The 22038-nt window shown below is 38.6% G+C and overlaps 1 protein-coding gene across 2 annotated transcripts; it reads left to right on the top strand.

Moving 5' to 3' along the window:
* Window positions 1–1756: 1756 nt before the first annotated feature.
* Window positions 1757–19780, top strand: GOLGA5 (golgin A5). 2 transcript variants are annotated; one of them, XM_080345645.1, is made up of 13 exons: window positions 1757–1893; window positions 2848–3463; window positions 6183–6404; window positions 7443–7662; window positions 8230–8353; window positions 9167–9370; window positions 10564–10734; window positions 11372–11500; window positions 13431–13529; window positions 14058–14283; window positions 15492–15597; window positions 16923–16986; window positions 18548–19780. In XM_080345645.1, the coding sequence occupies exons 2-13, from the start codon at window positions 2899–2901 to the stop codon at window positions 18626–18628; spliced, it is 2211 nt and encodes a 736-aa protein (XP_080201771.1). In that variant the 5' UTR covers window positions 1757–1893; window positions 2848–2898; the 3' UTR covers window positions 18629–19780. The 2 variants fall into 2 exon arrangements, with proteins under 2 accessions (XP_080201771.1, XP_080201772.1); XM_080345646.1 differs by having other exon boundaries at window positions 1765–1788.
* The last annotated feature ends 2258 nt before the right edge of the window (window positions 19781–22038 follow it).

Here is a 22038-nt window from a genome sequence, read left to right as displayed (position 1 = left end):
GGGGGTCATATCTGGGTCTCCATGTTCCTTGGTACATTACAGTTGCCCTTGAAGATCAGGAGGTTATTCCCTCCACATTTTCCCCGAGTTGTGGAGAACAGAACATGAATATAAGGAGCCATTGAGGGAGGAATGTTGTTTTTACAAAACTGGGAACCTGGTGCCTGACCTCAGCTGTGGGCAAGGACTGAAAGACATCACACTATGAATCCTTAATGTAAAACAAAGCCTCTTTGAACTAATCCTGGAATGCAAACTGATTACTGTCTTTAAAAAGCTAAGCTAGAGGGAAGGGTAACCAAAGAGCCAGGAATCCATATTTTAAATAAATCAATAAGGGGAGAGGTTGTTAGAATTAGATGAATGAGACAGCTAAACTGAGGCAGGCGTTGGGTAGTCTGTAAACCCTGGATTACCAACTAATGGGGAACAGGGGAGGGAATTTGCAGCTGGGATTTGGGGGGAATATAAGCAGGGGCTTTTTGCCCTATTCCATGTGCCTACCATTAGGTAGAACACCCAGTCTTGCAAAATCGTTAATTAAATATGCTTTGCTGAGAGATCCTGTCTGGGCCTATTATATTGGCAAGGTAATAATTTCCTACAAGAAACGCCCCATGTAGTTTCTTCTGGTCAAAACTCCTGTCATTTATTGGCGATATCAAGGCTGAGGTGTTTGAAAAGGCCAAAGTTCACCCTGCAGAAGTCCAAGTGTCCTTGTGGCCAAAAGGGCCAACGGCATCCTAGGGTTTATTAGAAGAGGGGTGGTTAGTAGGTCAAGAGGGGTCCTCCTTCCCCTCTACTCTGCCCTGGTGAGACCACATCTGGAATATTGTGTCCAGTTCTGGGCCTCTCAGTTCCAGAAGGACAGGGAACTGCTGGAGAGAGTCCAGCGCAGGGCAACAAAGATGATGAAGCGCATGGAGCATCTCCCTTATGAGGAAAGGCTGAGGGAGCTGGGGCTCTTTAGCTTGGAGGAGACTGAGGGGTGACCTCATTAATGTTTATAAATATATAAAGGGTGAGTGTCAGAAGGATGGAGCCAGGCTCTTCTCAGTGACAACCAATGGTAGGACAAGGAAACTGGAACACAGGAGGTTCCACTTAAATATGAGAAGAAACTTGTTCTCAGTAAGGGTATCAAAACACTGGAACAGGCTGCCCAGGGGCTTGTGGAGTCTCCTCTGGAGACATTCAAAACCCGCCTGGACACATTCCTGTGTAACCTCATCTAGGTGTTCCTGCTCTGGCAGGGGGATTGGACTAGATGATTTTTCGAGGTCCCTTCCAATCCCTAACATTCTGTGATTCTGTGTTTTGTTTTATTTTTTTTTTTCCACTAGGTCTGTACCATTGCCTGATATCCCGACCTGGAAAAGAACCAACAAGAAGAACTTCCCGCCCCTGAGGCAGGCGAGGAGCACCCCATAAGGCGAAGACCCGTCTCTCTGAGGGGCTGGAGCTCCTCCTGCCACCACAAGCCAGAAGTGCAGGGACGTGGGGCCCGCCAACCCTTGAAAGGGGTTTACGACCGCTTCCCTCAGAAGCGCTTCCCCGCCTCCAGCCTCAGCCCCACCCCTTTCAGACTCAACCCCGCCCCCTTCAGACTCAGCCCCGCCCCTCCCACCAGGGCGAGGGGCGTGACCGTTTGGCCCCGCCCCCCACCCGGTGGAAGGGGCGGGGCTGACGCCCAGTGCCACCTCACGCAACACCGGCCGCCTCCTGCGCATGCGCGCTGCGTCCCGGAAGTCGGCCACGTCTGCCGGAAGATGGGGCTGCACAGCCGAGGTCGGTCTGGGGCCTCGTAGGGATTGCTGCTGCCCGGCTCCCCCGTCCCTTTAACCCGCCTCACGGTTTCTCTCGGGCCGGGAGGGGCTGCTGCGCTGGGGAGAGGTGAGGTCTGGTTGTGCTGAAGCCTCTGCCGGTCCTGAGGGCCGCCGGGTGGGGGCGGGGAGTGGAACCGGGACGGGTGGCTGTGGTGAGGGGGGAGGGGAGCGCAGGTGAAGGCCCGCACCGGTCCCCTGTGTTAGTGTCACAGGAGGGGCAGCAGTCTGCCAAGTTTGCCGTGTGGGAAGTTCCTCTGTCTGATACGGATTACGAATCTGCAGGCCAAACATCTTAGGCTTTGTTGTTGTCTGTTCCTGTAATAAGCATCTGTCTGCTTTTTGAGGAGACCTCATTGCGGCTACAGCTTCCGCACAAGGGGAGGAGGAGGGGCAGGCACCGAACTCTTCCCTTTAGCGACCAATGACAGAACCCAAGGGAATGGCAGGAAGATGTGCCAGGGGAGGTTCAGGTTGGACATTAGGAAAAGGTTCTTCACCCAGAGGGTGGTGGAGCCCTGGAACAGGCTCCCCAGGGAGGTGTCACGGCCTCAAGCCTGACAGTGTTCAAGAAGAGACTGGACAACACCCTCAGACACATGGTATGAATTATGGGGTTGTCATATGCAGGGGCAGGAGTTGGACTCAATGATCCTTGTGTGTCCCTTCCAACTCAGGACGTTCTATGATTCCTCCTCCAACTGAGTTTGGTTTTGTCAGGTTTAAGATTACTTTATTTTTTATTATTCTCTCAGATTGGCTAGCAGACTGGACACTCAGTAGCAGGTGCTGATGCCAGAAGCAGAGATGGTAGCCTGATTGCTCAGCCTTGTTTTTGTCTCTTTTCCTGAGAAACTGATTTGATTTATTTCCACTGGTTACTAAAACAATGAAATACCAAGACAGTAGGCGAAAAAATATTAAAGTAATTACAACACTAATAGCTTAACAGTTGTTTAGGTAACCCATACATCTTGCCTTATCAACACCAGTCTGATTTGTAATCATTCTATGTCTTTTGCAGCATATGTTCCTGAAATTTTAATTTTGTAGAGTTTATCGACAGACATCCATCATGTCTTGGCTTGCTGATCTTGCTGGAAAGGCAGAAGATCTACTCAACAGAGTTGATCAAGGAGCTGCATCGGCTCTGAGCAAAAAAGACACAGCAAGCAGTGCAGTTTATGATAATAAGAAGAATTTGGACTCTGTCAACGAATATTCTGAATTGCACCAGCATACTGGAGAACTGAAATATCAGACGTCATCCAAAGCAGCCTACATCTCCTCAGCAGCTGATAATATTAAGCATCAAAAGGCCACAATCCTAGCAGGAACAGCGAATATTAAACCAGCACGTAGGACATCTTCAGAAGTTCCTTCTGTAGAAACTGCTTCCACACCCAGAGCTTCCTCACATTTTGTGAGAAGAAAAAAGTCAGAACCTGATGATGACTTGCTATTTGATTTTCTCAACAGTTCAGAGAAAGAGCCTAATGGAAGGATGGACTCCAAAAAAGAGAAGAGCAAGACAACTGCTCTTCAAAATCGCTCTCGGACTTCAAGCATTAGTTCTGTGTCTACCAGTACACAGAGTGCAAAAACTACTGAAGATAGTGCCATCAGGAGCCAAGGCAATGGTAGTTAAATAGTATTGAACCTAAAGATATTTAAAACCCAAGTATGTCTAGGGTAAGGCTAGGTAATCGATTTACTGTCACTTCATGAAACATTTAGTGGTAGTTGTATGTCAAACGTGTGGAGTAGAACAGGATCCTTAACATTTTTTCATCACTGGGATAATCTTAGACACCATACTAATTGCACAACCTGCATAATTAATACCTAAATGTTTTTTATGTTCTCAATCTCCCTCATTGCTACTGCTTACATTGACCTCCCTGTGCTGACCTAACCTTCATCAGCCCCTGTACATCCCTGCGTAGAAGCAATAGAGCTGCTGCATTTATTTCATCTATCAGGGGCTGTTACCTCTTGTTGCTGTGTAGGCGAGTGACTTTGACCAGCTGGTAGATGCTGTTGGCTGTTGTTCAATGGACTGTGTGAGCTGATGTGAGGTTTTCTCTGTCCCACTGTGGGAGAGGGGCAAGCTTTCAAATTTGCTTGTCCTGCAGCGTGGGGAATTGGACATGGATAGGCTGTTGTAGAGTTACAAGCATGAGAGAGCTACATAGACAAAGCTTTCAGGTTTGCCAGAAGTAGTTCGTTACTGATGTCTAAATCCAGATGCCTGCAAGATCCTCCAGGCCAGATGGTCAAAAGTTGGGGCTATTTGCAAGTCAATATCAAGGAGAATGTGGCTGGGAAGTGTCCAGTCCTTGCTGTTGCTGTGCTCCTTTGCTGTTGTTTATTCCATAAAATTGAAGCAAATGGTTATATTTATTAATAATGTAGTTAGAATACTTTATTATTTGTTCAGTACTTTGAGTGAGTAAAGCATAGTAAATGCCAGCTTTTTACTTCCTACATTAAGTATGCTGAAAACTTTTAGACATAAAAAGGGATAATTTCCAACAATGTAAATGTTTTTATATATCTGGGTCTGTAATTTTTCAATAAGGTTTAATAATAATAATAATTCAAATATTTTAGGCCTACTTATATGGCCTTGCTGGTTGATGCTTAAAGAACGTATTTCTTTTGCTCAGTGTTACCTGTTTTTTTCTGAGGATTTTTGAGTGGAGTTTGCATTGTGGAGCTGCCAAATGAGGAAACACAGAATTACAACATAGAGTTTGAGCATGCTGGTTTCAAAGTTCATTGTATCTGTGTCATTTAAATGTTCTGTATAGCATCTGTTGAAGTAGCTTAGTTATAGAAAAAAACACTTAAAATTAAACTTTGTACATGGCCATCGATATAATTGAATATGTTCTATAAGTGGCTAATTTCCTGCTTTGTTAGCTTCATTAGTCTTTTGAGTTTTCCAGATAAAGGCATGTGGACAAACTGTCTGATAATTGGAAAGTTGTGTAAATTAATCAAAGGGAAAGAAACAACACTTCTTAGAACTGTTTGAATAGGAAAATGTGTTGAGAAAATGTGGAAGAGACAGTGCTATCACTGCTGCTACTTGTTGGTGTGGTGGTGTTCGGAATTATTAGTCTGCCCCAGTTCCCTGGGCCTTGGGTGGCTGGGGCTGTTGCAGTGGTAAAAAGGAAGGTGGAGCAGATTGGTTGGTGATGACCAGGTGAAGTAAATAACATCGACAATTAAACTGCTCAGAGTTAGTTGTAGTCTGTTCCCCTGGATTTTCAGCAGTTACTCATATGGGACATGCTAAATTCAGAAGCAATATTTTTGGATCACCTGCTTGTTTGCTTATTGCGTGCTGTGTTGTTTTATCGGAAGCTTGGCAGCAGTGTTATCTGCACATTGGAATCGAGACTCTTACAGTGGATGTATCAATTTCACTGCTTAATCCAGGACACTCTGTGTTTGCGCATGATGTTTCCCCATCCTGTTTGGTGATGGCTCCTCCTTCCCTGCAAGCGATTGTTGTTCAGGTTGCTGCCAGGAGTTCCCTTACCGTTCTCACTGAGATTTTAAGATGTAACAACATCAACAATCTGTGTATTGGTTTCCGCAATCTAGAGGATTACAGTTTGTATTGGCACAAAGCTTTTACAAGTTTGGCAGAGTTTATTTACCTTGTATTTTTTCTTGAGAAAAAGGACAGATCATGCTTCTGCTTCAAATCACTGCAGCTTGATTTCTCATAGTAAAAATGCTTTTGAAAAAACTTTCTTGAGAGAATTATTAATGCAGAAATATCAGTAAAATTATGTTTTGACAGAAATTATTCTTAAATTTTTTTTTTTTTTAGGTTTTGTATCAAAATGACCAAGTATAGCCACCTGAACAGATTTTTTAAAAAATAACACTTATATCCTCAAAATCAAAATCTTACTGGAAAACAATGATAAACTATTACTAAAAATTCTCCTAGTTAGTTGCTATGAATATTTATTCTCTTCCGTTACTCTCTCAGCTTCTGAAGACATCTCTGGTCAGCATAGTCATGAAAAAGTATTAATGTTTTGAAATCTAATTTGGTATCAATGTCAAATTTTATAACTTCCATATCTTGTCTTGCAGGATTAACACAAATGCTGCATGATGCATGTATACTCTATAATGTCCTATTTTGAGCAAGTCTCTTGGGAGAAGCAGCTCCATATTCCATTTCAATATAGGCTATTTTGATTTTTTTTTTTATTTTTATTTTTATATCATGCATTTAACCTTTAACCACTGATGCAGAACATGGAATTGCTGTTTATATTAAGGCAACTTACAAATACATGCATTAGTTCTAACTTGCATCTCTCTGTACAGAAACTCCAGACAGTTCAGATTCTGGACTGGGAGCGCAAGGGGATGGCATGAAGGATTCATCGCTAAGTGCAGTACCTAATCCTGGTCTTTCAGCTAATGATGATTTGAAATCCCATGAGCTGTCCAATCTTCGCCTGGAGAATCAGCTGCTACGGAATGAAGTTCAATCTTTAAATCAAGAAATGGCTTCATTAGTTCAGAGGTCCAAAGAAACACAAGAAGGTACCGTGGTTTGGAAACTGCACTGTAACGTATTACTAAAATGTCAGTGAACTAGAAAACAATGCTATTTCTGCGTTAGTGTTTTGTAATTATAATAAAATCTTTCTAGTTAAATTTGCATATGTGACTTGCCAAACAAAATTATTCTTGGTTTCAGAATAATGAGCTGGGAGAAAGTAAAAGGCTTGTTCAATTACAAAGATAACACAGATGTTGATTAAAATGATGAGGTCAAGTTTGTTCATCTTACATCTTATTAAAACTGTGTTAGCAAATACGATCGGTACTAAAATATGTTTCCTGCGTTTTAACAGCTATTGCAAAATACTTCTTTTAATTGAGTAAATTCCTTTAAATACTTCAAAATTTGACTGCTTTCTGGCTGTAGGCCATAATCGCTGATGCCTGGAAACTGACAAGTAAAAATGTAAAATTCAATATTTTTGTATGACTTCACTGGCTTTTTCAAAGCCAAGTGAAATGACAAATATAAAAAAACGTGGATGTAAATTAAACATTCTAAATTACAAAACATTGAGTAATCTGCTGATAGGCATAAAACTGAGGGACCACGTTTTTTTCAGTGTAACTGTATGAGCCAGAGAATTTTCATTTCCATTGAAGTTTCATATGTGATGTTTGGTTAAAAACAGAAGCCTTTGTAAATATTCAGGTATTATTTCAATGCTGGTGTATTTTTCTACTGTTTTTAGGTTGAGCTTGTTGTCATGTTGAGTTGAACTAGATGCTTTATGTAGAGGTTTCCAAAGACTCTCTCAGACAGGGTATTCAACAGTAGGCCATTGCAAGGGGTGGGGTAAAATTCATCATCTGCAATGTGACACAGAATTAAATGCCGGTTTTTGACATCACCTGCAAAATTTTATTTTTATTTCTTGGTAGCTCATAAGGTTTCAGTATTGCCTCAACTTGATTGTATTTAATTTATTTAAGAAATGTGATTTGTGCATCCTGACCATTTACAAGACCTTGCAATACCTACTTTTATAAACTTCAAATAAACTTTTGATTTTATAGAACTGAACAAATCCCGGGAAAGGGTCGAGAAGTGGAATGTTGACCATTCAAAGAGTGACAGGATGGTTAGAGAACTTCAAGCTCGAGTTGATGATCTGACAGAAGCTGTTGGTGCCAAGGATTCACAGCTGGCTGTGCTGAAAGTACGGCTGCAAGAAGCTGATCAGCTCCTAAGTGCTCGGACAGAAGCTTTGGAAGCATTGCAGAGTGAAAAGTCACGGTACTTCATCATTTCCTACTTCATAACTCTGCAGACAGTAGTAGGCTTGAAAATTCAAGGTAGATGGTTCAGCTTCTTTAAAAATGAATAAACTGGTGGGAAAGGGGATTATATCAGGATTTGAAATATGAGGATTAAAGTTTGCTCTGATCCTGATATAGTATAGCTGACGGGGGAGCAGGGCAAATGAGTATTGAACAGGGGCAAACACCACCTGATTCTTGAAATCCATTTTGTTTAAACTATGTATGTTTGTGTCAGAGATGCAAAGCTGACGATCTCAGGAAAATTGTTTCTGTCTCGAAAAATACGTTTGCTTATCCACAAACATGAAGTCTTTTCTGACTTATCTCAGCAATGAGATATGGATCTGCAGTACTCCAGAATATAGGTCAGAGAGGGGCTGCATGAGTCACTGACTCCAGGCATCACATCTGTAGCCAGCCATATTCAGTAATTTACTCGGTAAATTTTCAAGGCCAGTCTGAAAACCAAGTAGTCATATTTCCACCTGAAAATTGCACTAGATTTCTTATTTTTTAATTAATATGTATATCATTCTTTCAGGATAATACAAGACCACAGTGAAGGGAGCAGTTTGCAAAATCAAGCGCTTCAAACTCTTCAAGAGAGGCTGCGTGATGCAGACTCCACACTCAAGCGAGAGCAAGAAAGTTACAAACAAATGCAGGTTAGATGTGAAGAGTAAGGAAGAGTTTCTAGCTCTGCTTTTGAAGTCACATTTGTGATGTTCCAACTGCTCTGTCTTTCCCTGGACTCAGTTCCTGTTCTGAGTACTAGGTGCTTGGAAGGATGTGCTGTCTGCTGCACTAAGTATCAGGATGATGCTAGTTTACTACTTACATATTATTTTAAAAGCTTTGTAGTTAATAGCTTTTGTGGATTAATGCTGCCAATTTTTACTTTTTTTCATGCTAACTTTAATCTGAATACATATTTTAAAAATAAGTCAGTAATCAGTTTAATTTTCCATGGTACGTTATTACACAACAAATTTTTACACAATTTTAAGATGTAATCTTAAGAATATTAAGCTGGATGATCACTCCTATGGTAAAGATGTGAGTACACCATTGCTAGAGACTGCTTTCCACACTTAGCTTGGCCCTTGTTATGTGTAATAGCTTCTCTGAAATAATAATCATTATTTTTTTGGTTTTTGACTACATCGAAATACGGCAGACTACATTTGATAACATTTCTTTGAGGGGAAAGCTTGCTTTTTGTTTACCAAGTAAATGTAAATAATAGGAAGATGTATTTCTGATGAGGGAAAGAAATGCATGTTTTTACTGATATTATTTAGCACTTGCTTAAGCAAGCAGGATTTTTTTCCACATAGCACTAATGCACCTTTACATTGAAGGTGGTAGATATGAGGTGTTGTTTCATGTGTAGTTGCTTTTAAGCTTTCTTTTTTCTTTTCTAGGTTAATGTTGAGACTGTGTTTAAACACAAAGTATTGTTTCTTTATTGCTAATAGAATGAATTTGCAGCTCGTCTAAGTAAAATGGAAGCAGAACGTCAGAACTTGGCAGAAGGCATAACTGTAGCAGAAAGAAAATATATAGATGAAAAGAGGCGAGCTGATGAGCTTCAGCAGCAAGTTAAAGTAACTAAAAGCCACCTAGAATCTGCAAAACAGGAACTGACAGACTACAAACAGAAAGCTACTCGCATACTCCAAGTAAGCACTTGTGTAAAGAAATCTAGTTTGGTTTGTACACTTAACTTTTTTTAACTTTTTTTTTTTTTTTTGAGGTGTTATGCTTTGAATAATCTGTGGGTTTTTTCTTGTGTCCTGTAATACATTTTGGGGTATATCTATAATGATACTTACACAGCACAGCTACCAGCCTGCATTTTGTCCCTAAAAATTTAAGTTTACATATCCAGTTAAATGAAATGAAAGTTTGGGTCCTGAACTTAAGAATCTAAGTGAATGACTGAACTTGTTGTGCAACATCTGTGAGTGTGTTCCACATCCAGGAATCCAGGCTGAGATAGACAGAAAAATAGATGTGAGCTGCAGTTTGTTCCCTACCCAGTATTCTTGGGTCAAGAAGGTTGCTCCGTTCTGCTTGAGGCTGAAGCACAGCATATCATGGGTACTTAGTATAAATCAAAGACAATATTTTTGTATATTCTGAAAAGTTGCATGTTATCAGTATTATATGATAAACAATGACAAAATTAGGCATTTTGTGCAGAGTTAGATGGTTCAATAGTTGTCAAAGGTACCAAATCCGAATGTGGGCAATTTGGATCTTAGTTTGTAAAAGCTAGCAAAATGTTGAAGATAAAGGTCTCTGGTTAGAGTAATTAATGTAGTCTGATATCCAAGGACAGGATTTAAATCACCTTGATAAATATGAGAAGCAGGAGTTTGAAGTCTGTGTTGAGCTAATTGTTCGTCTTCTTTCCCATAAGAGTTACTGCTGTATTTGATTCATGTTTGGCTTTATTGGCAGGAGAAAGGATGGGTTGAAAGAAGGGGAGTCAGCTTTGTATTTAGTGTCTGTTAGTGTCTGTCTTCTCTCTTCTGGTAGCTGGAAAGCCGAATTTTTTTACCCATGATATGTTTAACATTCCAGGCACTTCTAAAGAGAAAAGTTGTGTTCTTCCTTAGATACCACAGGCTTTCAGTAAAACCAATCTCATGTCATACAGAAAGTCAGAACAATTATGAATAGGGAAGCATTTTCATTTTAAAGTGTGTATGGTCATTATTAACTGGCTAAAAGAACAGATAGAGCAGTTCTTTTACTGTATGTCTACATTTGAATTTTAGAGCAAGGTAAAATGACCTATTCATAAAATGGCATATTCTAGTTGAGCACTTGTTAAATACTGCGATAATATATTGATTTATTATTTCAGTCTAAAGAAAAGTTGATAAACAGCTTAAAAGAAGGCTCTGGTTTTGAAGGCCTGGATAGCAATACTGCAAGCACAATGGAACTAGAAGAACTGAGACATGAGCGAGACACTCAGAGAGAAGAAATACAAAAGCTAATGGGGCAAATACAGCAGATGAGAACGGAGCTGCAGGTAACTGTGATTATGTACACGTGTGTTTGTAGTCAACCATGCACAACAGGCTGTTTTCTTGTATACTTTAGGGCTGTTGCTTCTAGGGTGTATTTGACCTGGTATTAAAAAAAGCCAACTGTTGCTCCGGGTGAGACAAGTGTTTATCGATACCCAGTTTCTTTCCGTGGTCCCTCTCAGTACTTCAGCTCATGGTGGGAGGAATATTACAGATAGCACTTCTGCGTTCCCTCACCACTGTGTGCTCTTTTTGAGGGAAGCATTTCTTTCCAAACAAGCATGGGGATTTTTGTAGAGATCACCTATATCCTTTTCTGCAAGGTCTACTAATCCTTTAAGCAACTGTAATCTGAGTCGTCTGGCATAATTGGCTCAACCCAGCAGTTGCACGCAAGCTTACTTTACGGTTTTAGCCTATAGATAATAGAAGGGAATAAGTGGAGGTTTCTCATGTTCACAAAATACATTTATTTTATTACTGTATCTGCTAAAATTTATTATTCAGTATACCCTCACCTTTTTTTTTCCTTTGAAGCAAAATTGCATATAACAACTCAGGTGTTTTTTGTGGTTACTTGTGACAAATGGCAGTATTGTTTGAATGTTAGTGAAATGGTAACATTTCTGTTCATTTCAGGATATGGAGACTCAGCAGGTAAGTGAAGCTGAGTCAATGAGAGAGCAGCTGCAGGACCTGCAAGAGCAAATAGCAGCACATAAAATGGCCAAGCAAGAGGCAGAAGCTGAACTAGAACGGCAAAAACAGGTAGGGAATTCTTGAAAGCTGATTTCTCTTATTTTAAGTCTCCTGTGGTGTCATCAGTAAACCATTTGGCTTAATTAAGAGAGTAGCTTGTACAGTATTTGGGTTATTTTTTTTTCCCTGGTACTCCAAAGAAATCCCCAAAAGCTTAATGAATGTTACTAGGCCAAACAAAATGCAACTGGTACTAAGCAATAGAAAGTACCCTCTCGGTACTCCCAATAAAGATCTTGCTGATATATAAAAGAATAAACATGACCCTAGGGAGTGCACAGAATTGATCATGATCTTAAGTTTTATACAGCAGGGGAAGAATCAAACAGTAGGGATATATAATATTTGCAATATATGTAAATACTAAAAATGGTTGCTCTTGAACTTCCTGTACTCAATTGCTGCATAATATTTTTCTCATAAAACAATGTTATTATAGTACTAACTAATATATTTTTAATCCACTCATTACTGAGTTTTGAACCTAAAATTTGTTACTTCCAAATTCCTCTGTAATAAAAACTGCTGATAAAATGGTATTAATTAATTTTGTCAGATTGTGTCATCTATTTACGCAAACTCCCCCTTGATTTAAGCAGTTCTGTGCTAAAAAGAGGTGGGGAAAAGGCAAACCTGTATTTTATGTGAACAAGCTTATTATTCAGTAGAAATAAGACTAACGTTTTACTCCCTAATAAAATAATACAAGAAAAAGCTCATGTAAGAGAATTAATAAGGAGGAATGTAGGAGAGTACGCTGTATCTGCTAGGAACAATTTATCTTGTAGGATTATCTGTCCTTTCAGAAATTACATTTTAATGAGATGCTGGCAGCTTGAACTAATTAAAAGGCAGAAGTTGTGGTCTGTTTTTGATGAATACTTGATGTTTATTATATCAAAGCAGATGGTAGATTGTATTTTGTTACCTCTGCCCTTCTGAGAGGTAAATTTTAAGTCAATACTACATGTAGAAAAAGTGAGGCAAATCTGAAAAAATGACAAAACTTTATCAGTTATTACAGATAATGAAGTATTCCTTTTGATTACAGACATTTCCATGTGCTTTTAAAGTAATTTTGTGCATTGATACTTAATACAACTGTGGTCTCTTCTATCTGGGAATTCCTATAACTGTTGCCATAAGGTTTCTGAGCCTGAAGATGGAAAATAAGTACAGCTGTTATTTCTTGTATATCTGGTAATTTGAAGAGAGAACAGGATTATCTGTTTTCTGTAGCAACTGAAGTGATACAGTGATTTGTACATTATCTTAATTTAAAAAATAAGCATGTCAGGTCTTTTAAGTCAGAGTTAAAATAGCCACTAAATCATGGGAGTAACAAAACTTACGGTTAGATTTGCTGTTCAGGAAGTTGTCCCTTACTAATGTTCCTTCTCATTTCACATCTGTTACATTAATTTATGCTAAACTTTAAAGGAAGACCTGTGGCATACAGAATTATAGATAAATATGCCAAGGGTTTTGAACACTTTGAAAAAATGGTGTCTCGGAACACAGATTCCCCCCAAATTTTTTCCTAGATGTTAAAGTTACATTCTTGGCAGAGTTTCAAGATAGCGAAATAATAAATGGTCAGAGTATAAGGAAGATCAATCATGATTCCAATGAAATTGTGTGACTCCTAGTAAACCAGTCTGGATTTATATTTATATTTATATTTATATTTATATTTATATTTATATTTGGTCAGTCTCCATTGAAGAATTTGGTAAGTCTTGTAGGCTGTCTCTTCATACTCAACTCTTCTATATTTTTCCCCATCTTAGCCAGACACTTAATTAAGATTAAATTTCAGTTTATATTTTATTGCAGCATATTGCCTTTTGTTCTACTGTGAAACTCCAGATAAGAGAATGTCTCTCAAAATACATATATGTATAAAATCTTTTCTTTGTGATTGTGATAAATTTTACAGGAACTCCGTTATACTGAAGAAGAATTGTATCGAACAAAGAATACTTTGCAAAGCAGAATAAAAGACAGAGAGGAAGAAATCCAGAAGCTCAGAAATCAGGTACCGTGTGTATATTCACCATTTTCACTCAGGTTTTCCTGTAGAATGGCATCAGATTCTTCCCATTTGTACTGAGTTTTTCCTTCCTCCCTTGAAAACTTTTTACATACTGACTTGTTTGATGAAATTGCAAATATGAAAGCCAGACTGGATTATTTTGCTATTGTCATGCCTACCATGTAAACTCAGCTCTGAAATGTATAATAGTATGGATTGTTGTGATCGGACTTATACAGATGATTATGATTATACGGAACTGTTCATATGATTAGAGGTAGAAAATACAGGAATACATTTTTACACAAAGTTCATTGTGTCATGTAAAATCTTATTTTAGCAACTGTCAAAATTCAATTTCTCCTTTGTTGTGCTTATTGGTGATCATTTTGGTAGTATTATCCCATAAAAGTTCTGTGGTGGGGTAACCCGATTCTTGGAGGACTCTCTTGTTTAGACTCTGGTAATATGTCAGTTGGTCAGACTTGGAACTTGTTCTGATTTTTTTTTTCTCTTTGGTTTGTCTTTTAGCTCACAAACAAGGCTCTGAGCAGTAGCAGTGAGACAGAATTAGAAAATCGGCTTCATCAGCTGACAGAAACACTAATTCAGAAGCAAACCATGTTAGAGAGCCTGAGCACAGAGAAAAACTCACTTGTCTATCAACTGGAACGACTTGAGCAACAGCTGAAGGCTTTCCAAGGCACTAGTTCTAATGGACCTGCCATTAATATGGCAGGAATTGACGGTGCTGAAGGTAAATGAGGAAATATAAAACTTAAAACCGTCTTTTCTGCAGTTCAGGCTTTTGTATTTCCTAATACCTTTCCTTGAAAGTCTGAGTTTATAAGGAAAAAAAAATGCTGAAAATATGTAGCTTATGCCAGAGACCTTGTCAGCAGCAGCCAGTATCATAAAAAAAATCATTAAGTAGAAGCTCCTTTTTGCATATAAATGACTTTAAGTGAACTTAACAAAGTCAATTTCATCTTTAATTCTCAATACAATGGTATTTTTGGAACAATCCTATTTACAAAGCCTATTGCAGGTGCTAAATCTGTCTTTTGGGGTTTAAACTCAATATCAGAATTTGGGAGGTGAGCAAGAGTGGGATAATTCCTTTTGAGAGTTGATCAGAATTTCAATTTCCTCTTTGTTTTTTCTGTTTAGCTTGAAAAGCAACTTTAAAACATGGTGGTTCCGCTGGGTTTGGTTTGTCTGGACTGTGTAGGGAATATCCTGTATCTCTAGGAGAACCTCAGCAGTTGATCCATAGTTTCGAGATGTTACTTTTCAAAGTCAGTTTGTAATTTTGTATGTATGGCAAGTAACTTTTAAAGTGATGGGCAATTTCTAGCAGGTGTAAAATGACAATCCAGACTTTGTTTCTCTGCTTCTGAAAGATTTTTAAAGACATAAGGCAGGAGAACTGGTATATTTGAAATATATTTCCGTTTGGCTTGTTTTTAAGTAACTGCAATAAGCCTAAGTTTTGTTGCACAAAGGTAATGTTATCTGAGAATCTATTTTTTTAAATAAAGGTGATACATAGTAAAAAGAATAGAGATTTTCAGAATATGCAAGTTAGTATCGAAATGCTGTCAAAGTTTTACTGTATGAGAAATAAAAGCAAATGGAGAAACTGACAGTATCAAACCCACCATTTTATACACTTAATAATGGAATTATTATTACATGATAGAAGTGTATGTTGATGTCCATCTAGTGAACTAAAATTATAAAAATATAGTAAGTTGAAGAAACATTTAACTTAATTGTAACTTTATCAAGAATCCTCCCCTCAAAACACATTCCTCTTCCCCCAGCAAAATTGCACTAACAAATCAGATTAATCACTATTTTTATGTTACTTTGTATATCTGTTATATACTATCAATTTGTTTTGCTTGACAACTTGGCTGGTTTTAGACTAATGAGATTTTTTACTTTTTACCCTTCAAATAGGTGCTCGTATGCGTAACGTTCCTGTCCTGTTCAGTGACATGGATAGTAATGTGGCAGGAATGTACGGGAGGGTTCGCAAAGCTGCCAGTAGTATAGATCAGTTCAGGTAAGGGTGTCCTGAGGGAATACGCTTTGTAATTGCTGGAATCCCTTCTTGGTTTTCAAGTGGCATACTTTCTGTTTTGAATTACTTTTATGACGATAAAAGTAGAAAATAATGAAGCTAATATTAGCTATGGTATAAATTACTAAGTATTTGTCTTATTTCACTTGTGCTTTTGTAGGATATCCTTGGGCTCTTGCTAATTATAGTCAATTATTTGAACTGTGGTCTTTAAGATTTTCATACAAGAGAGTCACTAAACTACATACCAAAAACCCTAACATTTTCATTACCATCTTCCACCTTTTTCACTTTCAGAGGTGTTGACTGTGTCTATGAGAGTTGCTGTGAGGAGTGTTTTAGTGGAGGAGTATCAAATGTGCTCAGGGAGTATCATATGTATTTTTTTGCTCCTGTTTAGGCATTGTGAGGAAGACAAGATTCTGGGTTTGACCCAGTGCAGCTGTTTTCCTTGGGGGATTTTTTAAAATTTTTTAATTTTTTTTAGGAATTAGTAAAGAAAAATCATTATGAATCCAGCAAAAAAACTTGCTTGATCCCTTTTCTGAGCAGTTAGGTTAATTGCCGATGTTCACAACAAAGGTCTTCTCCAAAACTTGAATCAAATACCAATAGAAAACAAAATGAGGTAATACTTCTTAATCCTTTGAAAGCAAGATACCTTGATGGAAAGTCCTTTGTGCTTCCATGGTGCTGGAATGTCATTGTGAAGAATATCCAGATTTCCATTATTGGGACCTATTATATGTGATGTTTTAATACTAAACTTCATTTGGCAGTATCATACTCACTTCAGTACACCCATGGGGATTTTTAAGTGACGTTACTGAGCACACATCTAATGCAGTTTACTTTGTAGCACTGTAGCAGTAAACTTGGAAAATCCATGTCTTTTTCATCCAATATAAAAACGGTAGTGATCTATCAGTTTTTTCAAATGAATCCAAGGTTTTAGTTGCTTAAGTCTTTTTGAAAGATTCACAATGACTCCTCACATAACCAAATTTGACAGATAGTATATTTGTTGAGTTTTTAAATACCTAAATAACTCTTGAGTTATAGCTCTTTTTCACAAACTCTCAGCTTAGCATGTAACAGAAAAACTAGGAGAATATATATTTATGGTCTGAATTCTGAATTTTCTCACTCCAGTTAATGTCTTGAATACATGAAGTAAAAGCTACTTCAGAAGCAAAGCCATGTATGTAACATCAGCTGATGTTTATGAGTTTGTGGTGATGAGAACGAGAGGAGCTGGAATTTATTGCTGAATGCTAACTTGTACGCTTTGTTTTCCTCTTGTATAGCATTCGGCTGGGAATCTTTCTAAGGCGGTATCCCATAGCTAGAGTCTTTGTCATCATTTACATGGTGAGTAAGCTTTCTTTAAAGTAAGAAGTTTAATGCAAGATTTCTATAGCCAATTTATATAATGCATTTTAAATGGCAAGTTGTTTGATGTTCAAAAGGCTATATAAATAACAATGTGTTTTTTGTAAAGAAGACTAAATAGTACTTACATAAAGGCATTTTGGAGTCATGTTTGGCAGTTTTCAGTTTTTCCCAGGAATTCTCAATATAGCAGCCTTAAAGACATTTATGTAACTACCACTGAAAAGACTGTAGAATTTTAGTACTAACATGCAGAGCAATAGTGACCTGTTTGCAAGGTTAACCCACTACACTTGTGTGCACTGCATTTAGGAAAATGACTTCTGTTACAGCTTTTTTGATATTGAGCACTTCACTTTTTGTTCAGTGACTAGTAGCTGCAAAAGTTTTCTTGCTAGACTTAAATAGTAAAGTTGCTCATCTGTACCAGATTAAATTCTCAGACTTACAATTAATAAAAATTCCTCTGTTTTCCACTGGAGGGCAGATTTCTGTCAGTTTAAGTGGCCTGTGGTGAGGTAGTTGTGCAGTCTCCCCTGCTTGAAAATACTCCACTAGTTGAACCTTTGAGTCTTTGAAATGAAAAAAAAAGTTGCTTGAGAAGACATAATGCTGCTTCTGAACAGAGTTTCTGAGGACAGCTGTCCCTATTTCGGCGTATAAAGCAGACAGACAAGGCATGAATAAAAGAAGTGACAATTTCCCCCTGCAGTTGCTTCTTCCAGCCTATTAGGTACTGGAAGGAACAGGGCTGTTTAATTGCTAACCTTTCTCTTTCTTCCTGCTCATGACTTAAACTTATCCGTGTATGACTAAAATTCTTTATGCCAAAACACTGAAGACTTCTACCACCTAAGATACTATCTGAAGTGAAATTCAATGATGGTTGCATGAGAGCTCTATATTGGGCAGTCAGTGACAGTTACCCTTTTTCAACTCAAACCTTGACTATGAATATTTTGATTTTTTTTTTGGTGTTTAAGAAAATGTGTCTTATGTATTCTGTCAGTTATCTCCCTTGTTGCACCCCCAGCAGCTTCTGTACTAATTGGATCGTTTCAGACAAATTTGAATGAGAATTAACATTCCTAAAGAGTGCATAAAATGCCTCAAATCAGTGCTGGTGGTAGGAGAAAAGCCGAACTCTGCTATTGTGAACAGTCTGGTATCAGCCATTTGGCACCAGAGGGGTGGCGTCGCAGTCACTCACGGCATATCACATAATGTGCGGGCTGAGGCACGGAGGAAAAGAAAAGCCAGAGGACAGAAATCTGTAGGAAACCAAGCTGCTTTATTTTTGCTGTTTGTGTGAAGTCTTTAGCATTCTGCACATGGCTTCTTCAGAATCTGTCTGAGCATTTCATTGTGCAGATAAGAATTAGTTTCTTTAGGAATATCTGAATAATAGGAAAAACATTTAATCAAAATACTTTTACCAGACAATGTTTTATTAGCTCTCATTGAAATCTCCCATATTTACTGCTGTTGTAAACAATGATTCTCAGTGCTAGTAAGTTAATTCTTTTCTTTCTTTTCCCAGGCGTTGCTTCATCTCTGGGTCATGATTGTTCTGCTCACCTACACTCCAGAGATGCATCATGACAGTCCCAGTGGCCGATAGACTGAGACAGCACCATATGCTGTGCTGGAGTAATTTGGACTGGCAGTGTCTTTAATCAGTCCTGAAGTATCGGCAAACTTTTTCTCATGGTGTTTAGGAAGAATGAAAACCATCATGCCTGATTTATCACTACTTTTCAAATACATGTATAATACTACGTAGCTTTTTCAGTTTATCTAAGAGAGCATCATTTTTCTGGAGAAATAAAGCTATTAAGTTAAGCTATGGTTAGCCTTTACATTTTACATAGACCTTCTGGTGGTTAGAGTAAAAGATAAGGCTTGCACCTACAGAGAAATGCAAGAATTTCTGAAATTACAGATATATATGGTACAAGTTATTTTAGATCATACTGGATGTGGGCTGTGGTCAGGTAATAAACTGTACTTAGCAATTTAAATAAACTTTATCCTTTCTGGTTTCTTTCAGTCTGCTTTTGCACTTCTGTTTTTAACTTTGTAAATAATAATGTTAAACTGAAAAAAAAGGATAATGGATTGGTGCAATATCTTATTGTAAATAAGTTTAAGAATAAAATATTATGCTTTCTTTACTTTGTACTTCTAGTGCACTAGATGTATCTTCCCTACCAGTTCAATAGTGGGGCTGCCTAGTTATGGGCTGGTATTTTAGCTTTACTAGAGAAAGAGTGAGATGGCTTTGAGAAAGAAAGTTCAACCTCTATAAAAATAATGGTGTTTCTTTTTGCACTTGGAATTTATATATCTTAACTGCATTTTCTTATGCCTCTGTCATTACTACATGTCTTAACCAGATCTTAACCTTCATTGAAATATTTTCTAAAGCTTTAGGTACTTAATTAAAACTATTTCTTTACAAGATCTATGAAAATATCAAAAATTTTCATGTCTAAATACCAAATATACTAATAAATAAATTTCATCAAATATTTATTGTATACCACATAATACCAAACCTACTGCAATAGTTCTGTAATTATGAGTTGTCAGTGCACAATCATTCAAGGTCATTTTCTTGTGTGGTGCTCAGAGCGGAGGATGACAAGATGACACCAAGCACTTAGGTTACGGTTCCATTTTCGTGTCACTTGAGCACACTAAGCATTAGTCCTGTGCACAAAGTCTGTCGTGTGAACTCTGATGGAAATGTTACAGTAGGCAACTGCCTGTCTTGCTGCTCTGGTGCAGATCTTGCGGAGAAAACTGAAGTGTTTTCATGAACTAAGTAATAAAAGAGCATTTACTTGAAGTTGTGTCCCTACACTCTGTCACATTGGCTGTGCTTTGCATAATTCTTTTTTTTGATTCTGATATTAAAGCCACTTTTGAACCCTCGGGAGAGCTGATAGCTACAGAAGGAGATCGAGTAAGCTTGTTTGTACAGTCTTTTCTGTATGTGTATATTTTTTTCATTTAAAACCTCCAAACCACTGAGTCTTTGGATACTCCAGTATACTGTGACAATTTAAGGGGAACATTCTGAGTGGTATAAACCCATTGCAGTGTTGCTGATATCACACCAACTGCACATGGGTTTTTTCTTCCTTTCTCCCCATGTTTTTTTCCATTTTTTTTTCTCTCTCTCCAGATTTTATAATAGAAATTGTACATGGGTGAGCACTGAAAGATTCCTGCTGACTTCTGCCTTTGTACTAGACTCTTGTATTCTGGTATCAGTCTGGGCTTATGTAGCGTTGGCACTTGTCATGCCTTACAGTTGAGAATAATGTCTAGTGCATGGCACTGGAGGAGCATCAGCCTTGTGTGCTTGGCCTGTGTGTGTGTTCCTCAGATGTTTCTAGTTTTATTCCTCGTCCCTGAAACTATGTATAACACACTTGTGTCTTCGCTATCTATTATTTTTTCTTTTTAAAAAATACTTGTAAAAGAAGGGGTCAGCTGTTTCAGTATCTGATTATATTCTGGTTTTCAAAAGGTGCAATGTCAACAACTAAGCTGTGAATCTGTGTTTCCACCCAGTAACAAATCTGGAAGTAGGCAGCTGATAGTGGAAATTCCTTGCCAAGGGGCTGTGCAGTGTGGAGAACATGGCATGAGGAAGCAAATGCCACTGTGCCACTAAAGGCTATATGGCAGTTTATTTAAACACCTTTAAATCTCTCTTTAAATCACTGAAGTGTTAAACTGTTTCAGAACTATACAAGAAATTAAATAAAACCTACTCCTGAAAGAGTTTTTTTAAACACTCTGGAGTTTTGCCCTCATAGTTCTTTTTAATAAGCTGCACATGCTGCAGTGCAAGAACACACAAGACCATGTGATGGAGTCTACCTGAACAGAAATGTCCAATTTGGAGTTAAGGCTAGGATAAACCTACTGGCTCCCATTAGCAGTGCTGGGCTCCAGTGTCATCCGTACAGATTTGTGAAGTGTGCCACAGCTGCGGGGCAAAGGTGACATAAGGACACCATTTCGACAAGCAGCTCCTAATGGTGTCAGGAGGTTGCCTTACTGAACAGATGGCTTTGGAGCCAACAAGAAGCTTCTTTTAGCTTGTGCCTTAAGTGGCAGGAGGATATTCCAAGTGCCAAGTCTGTTCTTGAGGGACTATCATACTACAAGGCAGTTAAACCGTCCTGACTTCAGAGACCAGGATAGCAATTTAGAGATTTTAAAAATACCTTACAAATGGTGAGCTTATCTTTCTGTGCTCCGTAGCCTAGCACCAGAAATAAATGGCCATAATAACTCACAGAAAATAAGAATCTCTGTCTCCCAGCTGCTGTGTCTCACTGCCTTGAGAGTACAATAGGCTATTGTGTGGATGAAAGAAAACTCCTTTTTTATTTCCTTCCTTCTAGGACTGAAACTGCTCCAGGTACCAAGTGTACACCTTGAAAGAGTCAAAGAGATGAAAAATGAGGAAGAGGGGCTTCATGGGGAGCATCAGATTATATATGTGCATTTATTTCCCACCTCCCCATTTGTGCTCGGTTTCAGTGCTGTGGTCCGAAGGTCAGAGTGCATTGTGTTGCCTTTTGGAAGGAGGTGAGAGGAGATGTTCCCTCGGGGATGGGCGGCAGCACCTTGGGGAAGCAGCTGGGAGGCTCCGGGCAAGGGTGGGAGCAGCTCAGGCAGAGAAGGCTGCAGCGGGCGGTGGGGATGGCTGCCGAGACCAAGACTACTCTTTGTCCTGTGTTTTGCCACCTAGAAAAAACCTATTTCTTTCAGATGCTGGTCACCTTGGTATGCATTCAATTAGGTAGATTCTCACTCGGTGGCAGATTTCGCTTTCTGTGGAAGAGTGTTTTGTGTGAATACTCAAAAGCCCCTGTGTGGTAATAAAACCTTCTTTGCTACCCTGGTTTGCTGATACCTGACCTCTCTGCTTTATTTACTGTGCTCGGTCAGCCGTGTGTATACCAAGATCCTGTACAAAGGAAGTGACTTTATTGCTTGATTGCAGAT

This window comes from Nesoenas mayeri (assembly GCF_963082525.1).
Source record: "Nesoenas mayeri genome assembly, chromosome: 5".
Taxonomy (NCBI): domain Eukaryota; kingdom Metazoa; phylum Chordata; class Aves; order Columbiformes; family Columbidae; genus Nesoenas; species Nesoenas mayeri.
This window is presented reverse-complemented; position numbering and strand designations above follow the sequence as displayed.